The sequence below is a fragment of the Natator depressus genome, chromosome 7, assembly GCF_965152275.1.
Source record: "Natator depressus isolate rNatDep1 chromosome 7, rNatDep2.hap1, whole genome shotgun sequence".
Lineage (NCBI taxonomy): Eukaryota > Metazoa > Chordata > Testudines > Cheloniidae > Natator > Natator depressus.
Genome location: NC_134240.1, coordinates 110900535 through 110913030, shown reverse-complemented (window position 1 = coordinate 110913030; position 12496 = coordinate 110900535). Strand labels below are relative to the sequence as shown.

General features: G+C 39.6%; 1 protein-coding gene across 1 annotated transcript in view; it reads left to right on the top strand.

Moving 5' to 3' along the window:
- The window catches only part of ATRNL1 (attractin like 1), a 990764-nt gene that overhangs the window by 295886 nt on the left and 682382 nt on the right, over positions 1-12496 (top strand). Inside the window, exons 17-18 of the mRNA XM_074959279.1 lie at positions 6700-6913; positions 11072-11260. Coding sequence (XP_074815380.1) covers positions 6700-6913; positions 11072-11260 — 403 coding nt within the window. The remainder of the gene's footprint in view (positions 1-6699; positions 6914-11071; positions 11261-12496) is intronic.

Sequence of the window (12496 nt, the reverse complement as noted above, 5' to 3'; positions counted from 1 at the left end):
GGGTTCTGTCAGGTCAAAGTCTTTCCAACCCGTCAATAGGGTTCACTCCCTCCCCTTTGGATAAACAGTCATGTCTATTTGTTGGATCAAAATTTGTTGAGTCAGTTTTAACTCTGCTTTTATACCACCAAAGCCCATGTTCCCAGGCCTTCTGAAACACACAGAACCAGTCACTCCCTTTTTGCCAGGGAGTGAAGCCTCAAAGGATAGGTATCTGTATAACCAGCCTTCGGTTGCATTAATCACCCCATAGTGAGTCCAGATTCCTCAGGGAATCTACCAAGTGAGCCAGGAACACATGAATACGTATAACACGTATTGATATAAAGATCTATAAATATTCTATGGGCTCATAGTGTCTGACTAATCTCCGTATAAGTTTTCATGCTTCCAAGGATTGGCTCAAACATACAGATAACATTCATAAAGTTAATACAGTAGTCCCCAAATACACTGCATGTTGTTGAAATATCTGTCACAGAGATGTCGTAGTCAGTGTGGATTCCATGACCCACAATCCATCCCTGTTTTCCAGACTCCTCAGGATACACGGTCTCAAATTGTGAGGGGACTGTGGGAGGCTGCTCCTTCCCCTGTGCCCTCACCCAGAAAAACAAAGGAGGTGCAGGACAAATGCTCTGTCCTGGTGGTCATTCCTACTAGAAAAGATTCTCATCTCATGCATGTGAGCTGTATGTAGACCTACCCTGGATCCACAGTGATTACATCCCAAAGAAACACAGTTACTGAAGGCTAAATAATCATTTTATTCCTAAAATAGTTGGCCTTTTATGAGGCTAAGTTTTGCTTTGTAGAATAAGGCTATGGCAGTAGCTGAGTTGAGAATTTGGCCCAAATTACATGAGAATTCATTAGTATGCAACCTATCACTATAATTTGGTATTCTGTTGGAAAGATACAGAGATCTCCAGCAGTTTATCTATGAGTTTAATAATTCTTACATCTACTATACCTTCCCATCAACATGGATATCTAACATACAAAGTTTTTTGGCAGTCTATTATCAATTGTGCAAAAGATTATACTAAATAAACTAGATAACCTGTGGCCAATTGTCTTTTAAACACTGGCTGAATATGGCTTGCTAAGAGCAACTGTAAGTTGGCAAATGTGGCTCTAGAAAGAAGTGGGTGAAAGGAGAAACGTTGCAAAGAATGGCTCCAAATCTCCTATAATTTCAGTGATGTACAGTCATAGCACTAACTCCATGGGTGCTCCAGGGCTGTACATCACCCACCGGCAGCCAGCTGTCCCCTCGCCCCTGTCAGTGGCTCTGCCAATCAACGTCTCCACCTCCTTCCCAGCACCTCCCACCCGCTGTGATCAGTTGCTCTGCAATGTGTAGGAGGTGCTGGGAAAAGTGGGGAGGAGCAGAGATGGAGCGGAACTGGGCGGGAAGAGGTGGGGTAGGGGTAGGCTTGCCAATTCTCTCATCGCACAAAACTGAACACCTTTGCCCCATCCCAAAGCCCGCACCTTCTCCACTCCTTCTCTGAGGCCCTGCCCCTGCTTACTCCATCCCCCTTCCCTCTGTCGCTTGCTCTCTCCCACCCTCACTCACTTGCTCTTTTTCACCAGGCTGGGGCAGAGGGCTGGGGTGCGTGAGGGGTGAGGGCCCTGGCTGGGGGTGTGGCCCTGGCTCGGGGTGGGTCTAGAAATGAGGGGTTCAGGATGTGGGAGGGGGCTCTGGGCAGGGGTTTGGGGTGTGGGAGAGAATGAGGGCTCTGACTGGGGGTGCAGGCAGGGGCTTGCTGGGGCAGTGGTTGGGGTGTAGCGGGGGAGATGAGGGCTCTGGCTGGAGCGGGGGTGGGAAGAGGTGGGGTGGGGATAGGGGCTTGAGGGAATGCTCTAATGAAGTTGTGTCCAGCAAGGTTAGTGAGTATTTTGTAAGGTCCTAAAGCTCTCCTAAAAATCAAATGGAAACATGTGCTGTGTTTTTTTGTCACAAACTTACTTTTATAATCTTTGCATCTTTTGTCTATTAATTTCTAAAATTTTCACTTGAGTCCCAAAAACCTGAAAATATAATACTTTATTTGAGTAAGCACATGCTTTTAGGGAGCGCACATTTCCTATAGATGGTGGTTTTGGGATGAGTACTAGAAATGCAGCCTTTGGAATCTATCGTAATACGAATGTTGTTATTACTGCTGCTACTAATACAACGAGGACCTGACTAGATGTAGTCACTAAACATCTCATGGAACATTAATTGCAGAGTCTTGGTGAAATTCAGCTGTGGTTATTAAATTATACCATCCTACATTCAATCTGCAGTTTTAATTGGATATCATATTCTCCCTCACTTCCTGTCCTAAAGCATTATGTGGAATTTGGTGTGCATTATGCAGTAACTGATGAGTTCCCAGTGCATATCTTATTTGTAAAATGCTTTGGGATTGAAGATACGGAGCAGAGATTGTCTCTTTTGCACAGCATCCAATCCTGTTGGGGCCTTTGGGTGCTACCACAATATAAATATTCACCACTACTGTTAATATATGTGTGTTATTTACAGCCAAGATTTTCAAAAGTAATATTCTTGAGAATGCAACCTGAAACGCATTGAAATGGGACCACCTGAACTATGCACCCACATTCTGAAAATTCAGCGTCTCAAGTTCGGAATTCAAAAATGTGGGCACCCAATATCATAAGCCTTTAAAAAAAAATCCTGCCCTACACTTTTCTATTTAAAAATAAAATTGAGAAAGTATTATAAAACTTACTTATTCTTCCCTCCCTCCTGCCAACGTAAGCAAAAGTTGTGTAAAATATTCTTAGAGATAGAAACTTACCGTATCACTAAAATAATGCCAACGGCCTGTAAAGGAGAACTATATTATGAGGTCTCAAAACTAATCTGTGTTTGGAGACTTTGTGTATATGTAACATTACATACATGCACATAGAGAAAAATACACAATGTGACCCTTTCTGGGCTTAAATGTATAAAATGAATGTCCAATAGTGACAGTGGCAGGTCATGTTGTTTAAAATAATGCTACCATAAAATTGCAGAGAGCCGTGTGCTCTGTCTTTCTATAGATACAATTGAGAGTCCTGGTGAAAAGGTTCAAGTCACGCTGTCAGAGTAAGTAGCTGCTTTTATTATCTGTGTGAAAACGGTAGTTTTCCTCTACTTATGGATAGACATCAATGGCATGAAATATAGGCCTGTCATTTAGTCTAGTGTTGACATCAGAGGCAGAAATATTTGGATGCTATGCAGGAATTTGAAATGCTATTATTTTAATTATGGAAACTTGAAAAGGTTTGAGACAAGATTTTCCTTCTGGTGCTCAGGCAAACAGTCTCGTAATTTTCTTAAAAATCTTAATTCAACTTCCTCTAATAAGAATATTTTATTTCAGTGGAAATCCTTTTTGATCTTACATGACATTTACCAATCGGGAGTTGATCTTGGTTATTACCCATTTTTCAGGTTCATCCATGATTGATCTGGCTTGATATTAATAGGAAATAATCCAAAAAAATTAACATTCATAACCCCTTTTGTTATAAGTGCAATCTCTTACATTGGTGAAGCACAGTAGTGTTTTTTCGAGTGATTGTCCACGTGCATTCTACTCCTGGTGTGTATGCACCCCCAGGCATAGGAGATTGGAATCTTTTTGAATAGCAGTGTCTGTTGGGGCTGCACCCACACCCTGTATGCTGTCCCATGGAGTGGTCAAGATCACTTTCAGTTCCTTCTTATTACTTGTGGTTGAGGCATCTCTGTGCACTGAGCAATTCTTTCCTTACGCATTTATTAGTTGTAGTTCGTGTTCTAGATATAATTAGTATAGTTAAAATTCTATTTTGAAACCCTGTTGGCAGAAAAAGAAAAGTAGGAAGAAGCCTTCATGTTTGGGAGGTGCCCCAGCACTGGACCCCCTTGGACATGGCAAAGGCAAAATCTCCAGGATTCAAATCCTGTCCTTTCTGCAGTGCAGCTATTCCCATCTGTGTTGTTTGTAGTATTGTTTGAGCTTTGTTGGTTCCAGGATATAAGAGTTAAGGTAGGTGAGGTAATATCTTTTTTGGATCAATTTCTGATTGTAGAAGGGACAAGCTTTTGAGCTCCACAGAGCTCTTCCTCAAGTCTGGAGAAAGTAACCAGAGTGTTTCACTAAATACATGATGGGACAAATTATATAAAACCCTTATGTTTAACATGCTGTAGGACACCACTTGAAGTGTGCGTGTAATGGTTAGCAGGCAGTAGGGTGTGTTCCAAATTGTTGTAATGATCCATAAAACCAGTGTCTCTGTTAAGTCCAATCCAACAGAGTTATGAATTTAAGTTCCCAGGCTCATCTTTTAAGGTTTTGAGCAGGTTTCTTTTAAGGATGAGGACTGAGGGGTCAGATACAGAGTGATTGCTTTGTGAAATGTGTTCATCCATGGGTGATAGGGTGTTTTTGTCTTTTATCTTGTTTCTGTGAGAGTTCATTCAAGATCATAGTGGTTGTCTGGTTTTACACACGTTGGAGCATTTGATGCCACAAGATGAGGTACACCACATGTTATAATAGGCATGTGTAGGACTTACGGATATTGAAAAGTGTATTTGTGGGGAGGATATTGATCATCATAGCAGTGGAGATATATGCAAGTTTCACATTTGTTGTTCTGTCAGTGTCTGGTGCTACTTTGAATTGGTGTGTCCTGGTCTATGGAAAGCTTGCTTCTGATGATGAGTTTGGTGAGGTTGGTGGTTGTTAGGTGGTTCTGGTCAATATGGGGATGACCTATACGTTTTTGGAAAAGGCTTCCTCTGTTCAACAGCAATAACTTTTTTGTGCGGAATGGAAGTATTAAGTAATGAAATTAGCATGCAGTTGATTTTCACTGAGGTACAGTATTGTGGATGTAATATACCGTTATAAATCCTCCCTCTGAATGGCTTTAAGTTACAAGTTACTTTGGAGGATAAATGGTCTGTTTATAAATGACTAAACAAAGAGACACTGCTATGTCTAACTATAGTGTTAGTATCAGTTTTGATGTATTTAATGTTCGACTCACTCAGATATACATTACAATAAAGCAGTTGATTTTGTTGAACTATTGTGATGAGACAATATTGAATTTTGTTTCTGAGAAATATTTAAAATAAAAAAACTCTGCTTACATCTATTAATAAAATTATTAAGGGATGAATACTCCAACCACGTTTGTGCTGTGTAAGTAGCCGGAGTTGGCCAGAGGAAAATGCCTATCTGTGCTGCTTCAGAGGTGGGGGAGGTCTTTGTCCAAGCCAGCAGGAGAAAGAAGACCCTGGACTGGGGCTGGGTGGCTCTGAATCAGGGAGTCCTTCTCAACTACATTTTAGTATAGCTGGGACATTGTGGAGAATTAAGGCCTTCCTAATCATGTATTGTGGCCAGCTGTACGGGAAGGCATATATATTCGCTCTTAACTGAAGGATGTTCTAACCAGATTTCTGCACCAACTCTTAAATCTTTTATTGTCAAATTCACATTTCTTATTGACCAAAAGTTTGGTATCCAATCATATACTACTGTTCTGTATGTAGTGTAAATAAGACATCTACTGAAAGCCCATACAGTTAATTTAATACTAAAAATCTTCTGATATCTAAATGAGTTTTGTTGGATATCTTCCCCATAAAATAGGCTTGCCACATTTTCAGCCATTCATTATTATTGTCTATTAATATTAATGATCTGCTGAATATATTCTATTTAAATCAGATATTTTTAAGACAGTGATATGAATAAAGTGCAATGCTTTGTGGAACAATGAGACTTTTTTGTGAATCTTTGAACAGTGTATTGTTTAAGCAATAAACAAGATTTACTTAGAATTAATTAATAATCCAGAGGTATCTGTTTTATACAAATAATCTTGCATATCTTAAACAGTAACCCTGAGAGAGATGCAGGGTTGTTCCTTGGCATAATGACGAGTTGAGCAGAGCACTTGATGAAGGAGGAAAAAGGAACTTGTGGTTAAAACACTAGACTGGGATTCAGGATATGGGGGTTTCATTTTCAGCTCTCCCAAAGATTTCCTGGGAAACGCTGGGTATATCACTGAGGCTATGTCTACACTGCGTCACAGGATGGAGTACGAAGGTATCAACTGCGGAGCATACCAAAGCATTGTGCTCTGACTGCCCCATGTGGATACTGCTAGCTCAAAAAAAAAAAAGAGTACCTAGTTTGCATCAACATAGTCCTGTTTGAAAGAGGAATATTTGCCTCCATGTTTTCTGTCTATTGAGCCTTTGTTTTTATGTGTCACTACTGCTTTGCCTGCATTTACGTTATCCATTTGTCCCTGGCAGTTAATGACTAGCACAGTAGCAAGAGGGAAAACTTTATTCTGAGTGCCTTATTAGGTCTTTAATTGTTGATCAGATACCACACAATAGAGCTGACTTTAAGCAGACAGAATTATGTAGATTTTTAACAGAACAGAAGCATATAGATTTCTTCAGCTTTCAGAAAGGCCGAACAAATGAGTTGAAAACTGTATTGACAATAACTAAATGTTACCAAATATGAGAAATGGTGGGGGAAATCACTGTTAGCTCCACTCTGAATGCAGTATGAAGCTATTGATCTTAGGCCAAAAAAGAAAAAAAGCATTGTTGTAGTTGACTGTTAACTAATTGTTTCATGTCCCTTTCATTCTGCTTTATAGAAAATATCACCTTGGGTAGGTTTGCGCAAGATCAACATCTCCTACTGGGGATGGGATGACATGTCTCCTTTCACAAATACGACACTGCAGTGGCTTCCTGGAGAACCAAATGACTCTGGATTCTGTGCATATCTAGAAAGAGCAGAGGTGGCAGGGCTGAAAGCGAATCCATGCACCGCTAAGGCAGATGGTCTTGTCTGTGAAAAACCTGTTGGTGAGCAACCTCCCATACCAAAATGCTGCTGTTAAAATGGTTGAACAGACTGTTTGGCATTTTTGTGTTGTACAGAAGGAATGTGGGAAAAATTCTAGTAAATAGCTGCGGGGAGGTTTTGCTTTTAATGTTTAAAAGCAAGTGAAGCTTTTAATCTTGGAAAGCAAATGACGTTCTCAAAAGCAACATGCTTTTCTTTGAGAGTTACCCCACCTGGCATAGTCTGCATATTAGCAATAGCTACATCAGAGAGTTCCAAGGCAAAATTAGTACCTGACCTTGGAGGTTTGTATATAAAAGTTGCTGTTCACCTTTTGTGTTCAACAAAGCTGATGCTGCTAAAGCATATTTCATATATGAATCTTGCTGATTAATCACAGATTCTCCATTTAAATTAATAACACAGACGTTTAACTAAAACAGCTATTTTATTCATCTTTTCTCTGGGCAGTTTTTAAAGGACCCAGTTACCCCTTCCCCTTATGGAAGCAGAAGGTAGTTGGAGGCTCTTTTAACAGTGTGTATAAACCCATGCTGAGAAGTTAGGAGACAAGTGGTTAACAGTCATCCTTGGGTAAGCAAATGTTTGCAAACTAACAAGCCTGGTCTAGCTGTGGTGAATTACCTACACCACTCTTACATTATAAGAAGGATGAACTGTTGTGAGTTGGGGTCTGAGTCTAGTTTTGAAAGACATATAAGAAGGAAATTGTAATCAATAAGGGGACCAAGAATTTTTTTCTCTCTTTCTCTGAGAATCTATGGAGAGATAAAACATACTGTACTTCATGATTTTGCTTTTGCAATAAATCACACCACAGTGCTGTCTAATCTCTAAGACCCCGATACAAATGCTTATGCAGATTCTTAATAGGAAGCACATGAGTAGTTCTGTTGTTTTCAATGGGACTGCTCGCGTGTTTTAAAATTGAGGATTGGGACTTCAGTGTGAAGACAAGCTTGTCACAGATCCCAAGTTGCTAACAGTTCTATTGAGATTCAAAATTTCCTTGTGACGGGAGAGGATTTTCTTTATTTTACAAGAAAAAAGTCCAAAAATGTGAGTGAATTAATTTGTTTACTACCACTGAGAAGGATGGCCCAATGGTTTGAGTCACAAGTTGGGAAACAGGACCTCCTAAATTCTAACCCTGACTCTCCCACTCACTCTCTGGTGGTGGTCTTGGGCAAATCACTTGACTAAGTTGCCTTCTCTGAATCTGTTTCTCCATCCATCAAATGCAGATGATAATATGTACCTGAGGATTAATTATATAAAAATTGTAAAGTGCTGTCAAAAAGAAATGATCTGTATATGTGCTAAGAGGCAGAGCATCCACAAGTAGTAATATTGTTAGTACATAAACGTTAATGTTTAGTTTAAAAGAGACATTTGCATAGAAACTAGTTCATTGTGTTAAAAAAAAAACTTATAAAGGTCTCTGGAGGATACAGAAAAACATTGCAAACACTTACCTAATAGTTAATATTAAAACCTTCTCCTAGCCCTGTCCTTCATGAAAAGGAGGAAAGGTCCCCAAGTTGTCTAAGATGATTGGTGACAGTGTAATGTGTGGTCATATAAGACTCTGTAGAGCAGGGGTTCTCAAACTTCATTGCACCGCGACCCCGTTCTGAAAACAAAAATTACTTCATGTCCCTAAGTAGGGAGGGACCAAAGCCTGAGCCAGGGAGGGGGGAGGGGACAAAGCCCAAGGGCTTCAGCCTCACATAGGGGGCCTGTACCCAGGGCCCTGCCACCTGGGACTGAAGCCTTTGGGCTTGGGCTTCAACCCTGGCCCGGGTGGTGGGGCTTGGGCTTTGGTTCCGGGCCCCAGCTATTTTAATGCCAGCCCTGGTGACCGCATTAAAACGAGGTCACGACCCACTTTGGGATCCCGACCTACAGTTTGAGAACTGCTGCTGTAGAGGGAGATCACTTATCCCTTTGGAAAGGAAGTAAATATAATTCAGTAAATATGAACAATGCTCTCATTTTGTGCAAATGGTTAAAATTTACAGGTTGTCCTAAAGATTACAGGATGAACAAAGTTTATAGAGATGAAAGTGATCCTAATATATCTTCTTTCTGTTGTCTTTGTTCCCCTCCTTTTGAGTTTGCTAATGTAGTAGAAAGCCTTGTGTGCAAACTAACATAAAAGGCATTTAAAAGTATTTAATTTTTTGTTGTGCACTCATATATAAAGAAGGTTTTTGGTGTCAAAATTCTCAAAGTTGTTAAATTCCATAAATAAAACATGCATTCCAACAATCCTCTGGCTGTCTTATGCACAACTTGCAGTATTTCAAATAGCAGTGTAATTACACAGTAAATTTGCATTTTGTTGCTACTGCTGACTGAGTCTGTTTCCTATTGTTTCTGTTCCTCATGCTGCTGTTTTGTAGTAATAGATATTGTACTCTGTTATATTTCTCTCTATCAAAGAATAAACAGATGTGGCACGGTGTAATGACGTGTTAAATAACTGAAGAATGCAGATGACAAACTGTTAGAGTATTTTCCAAGTTTAGCATCAGAATCTCCATCTGCTATTGATGCAAATTTTATTTGCTATTGAACTGTTTCAGCAGATGTGGAGGTCAAGAAAATTCAGGGCTTCTGGGATTCCCTTTTAAAGTTCCATCACATTTTTTTTAAATTTTTTCACAGTAAAAGATTGTTTATAATTATAGCAAGCTGTGGCTCAAATTTATGCCTAGTGGGACAAAGCCTGAAGTCCTTACTCAGTTTTTACTTGTCTTTACTCTCTCAAAACATTGGGAGTTTTTGCCTTATTAAGGGCTGAGGAAGGACTTGAAGATTAAGTTTATTTTCTATAAAGCTGTTTATCTGTATAATCAATAATACACAAAGTACATAATAGCTGTGTGGGGTTAGTCAACATTTATTACAGGAGTGCTGTGAAAATCCCTTTTATAATAGAAAAATATTACTCTACCAATATTGTTATATACTGGTCTTAGTTAAGAATTACTATGCTCGTGTTGATGCACATGTTACAGCTTTATTTGTAATCAAAAGAAAATGCAACAGAAAAACATACAAGTAATTTTTATTTAGAATATAACTTTTCAGAGATTACACATACCATGACTAAGATAGACAAATATTGTCTGCAGTAAAAACCTCTTATACATTAAATAATGTTTCCCTTGTTATTTTCTCTTTGAATTTGTACTGAGTGCTAATGTATACACCAGGGGGCAGATGTTCATTTGGCAACTCTCACTCTCAGATAAGATGCAGAATGTTTAAGGGAAAAATATATAACTAGTGAAGTAAATAACTGTGGTTTATGGTTATTCACTATTTTACTAACAAGAGCGACAGAACAAGAAGGTCATAGATTGCTACACTTTAGCGAGGTGTAAGCTGGGCGCCACTGGTTTCCGCCCCTGCTTCCCTTGCAAATCAGTCAGGGACACCTCATGTTGATGCAAACACCAGTGCTCTTTATTTATAGCTGTTTCCCACCACCACCTTACTATCTATGTACAGGTTTTTCACAGCCAAACTTCGCCAGAAGCAGGCCTGGCCAGCTGCAGACTAGAGGTCCCCACCCCTCTCTGTGCCTGGCCTTTCTCTTCCCCCATCGTCTTCTGACTGACTTCCTGCCAGCCTTTATAGTTTCAGGCTAATTAGGCTGGCAGCTATTTCTCATTGCCAGGCAGGCACAGAGCTCTTCAACCAGCCCTAATCCATTCCCCTTGACTGGGGCTGGAGTGGTAGGGGGCTGATTAAGCCCTCCTTACTCAGCACCCTGTCACACATACCTATTACAGTAGCCCTGCAGTCATATTTTATATAATGCATGTGCTCATAACTAAATTGGCGTTACTGAACAATTAATGTTAAACTTACTAAAGCAGTATATAAGTAAAATTCCTTTAATCACTTTTAGATGAAGTCTTTTGGAGATATAATGTGACTTAAGGTGACTACACAAACAGTAGGGTAATTTTTGTAAAAAGCCATTTGTATTTGCATGTACTGTACTGTGAGTCTGACTGAAATTGTTCACAAATAAACCAGGAGACAATCACTTATATTTTAACACTCTTTAATATTACATAATGCTAAAACAATTGGGATTGAATTTGTGTTAAATGAATAAACTCTTTCTGCTTTTTTTCTAGTTAGTCCTAATCAAAATGCTAGACCTTGCAAAAAACCATGTTCCCTGAGAACAACATGTTCCAACTGCACCAGCAATGCCATGGAGTGTATGTGGTGCAGCAGTACAAAACGATGCGTTGACTCAAATGCCTATATAATCTCCTTTCCATATGGACAGTGCCTAGAATGGCAAACTGCTACCTGCTCTCGTAAGTATTATAATGAATGAACACTGTTAACTATAACACGATTATTTTATAGAAGCACAAACATTTGAGTAAGATTCACTAGGTACAGGAAAGAAAGAACAGATCATTTCAGCTGTCATCATAGCCCATTAATATCAGCAATGGATAACTTGTTTCATATTTTATGGATGCAGATAGTATAAATAAGTTTTGACAGAGGGAATACTCGTTGGATTTGTAGAAGAGCCAATAAATAGTTTATTATTTTAATATAAAGACAAATATATTCCTATTTGCACTGTATTTACATGAGTAGACACATTACTATTGTGTCAAATTAAACTGATGACCGAGGATGAAAATTAAAGACTGGTAAAATTAAGACCAAAAAGTTATAAAACGTGAGTTAATCAGAAACCGGGTTATTTAAAAAGATCAGCTGAATTTCTCAGCTGGTACTTTTAGGACCCTGATGTATTTTGTTAGAGAAAGAACAAGAGAAGTCCTTTTTCTCATCCAATGAGAGTGCAGCTATTCAGTCATTGTAAAAATAAGGCTAATCCCAACCTGCTTGAAAAACAGTCTTGGTTTTGCTTCATCATTTATTGCTTGTAAATGTGAATTCATGACTCTTTGGGAATTGTGTTTTGTCTCACTCCATGAGAAAAGTAAGCATTGAGTTCTCATATGAGGTAGCAGATTGGTGGCTAGGAGGCATGAAAAACTTTCCCCCTGTGTGATTGGTGGGTCCAAATCCCAATAGTTCACAGACTGGTCATTCCCTCCTTTTGAGAATAAAAAGTGTATGGTTTCCTACTTCATCAAGAAGAAAGGACACTAGCAAGGTACCACATTCAGTTTATGGTAGAGGCAGTGATTTCAGCAGGAGTCAATCAGATGAGTCTTCAATGGCAGAAGAAGCCCCATCAGTAGACCTTTTCTCCCCCAGTGTCGGGCGGTCATAACTTTCTCCTGAATCTGTGGGTGCATGCAGCAGACACTGGCCCTGGGTGGCTTCATTGTCTGATTGGTCCAATCAGCAAAGCCCATAATCCTGTGGACAGTGAGACAGCAGTTTGTGGTCGATATGTTCTGACTTCCACAACTCAGTACCCTTGGCAGGCAAGTAGGCATTCAGTCTGGAGGGAGCAAAGTAATAGCAGGAAGATGGTAACAGGAGGAGCCATCCAGGACCATGTAGCCCTCTGTAATGGTGCAGATCTAGAGGTGCATGGAGGTGAATTATTGGACGAGTGC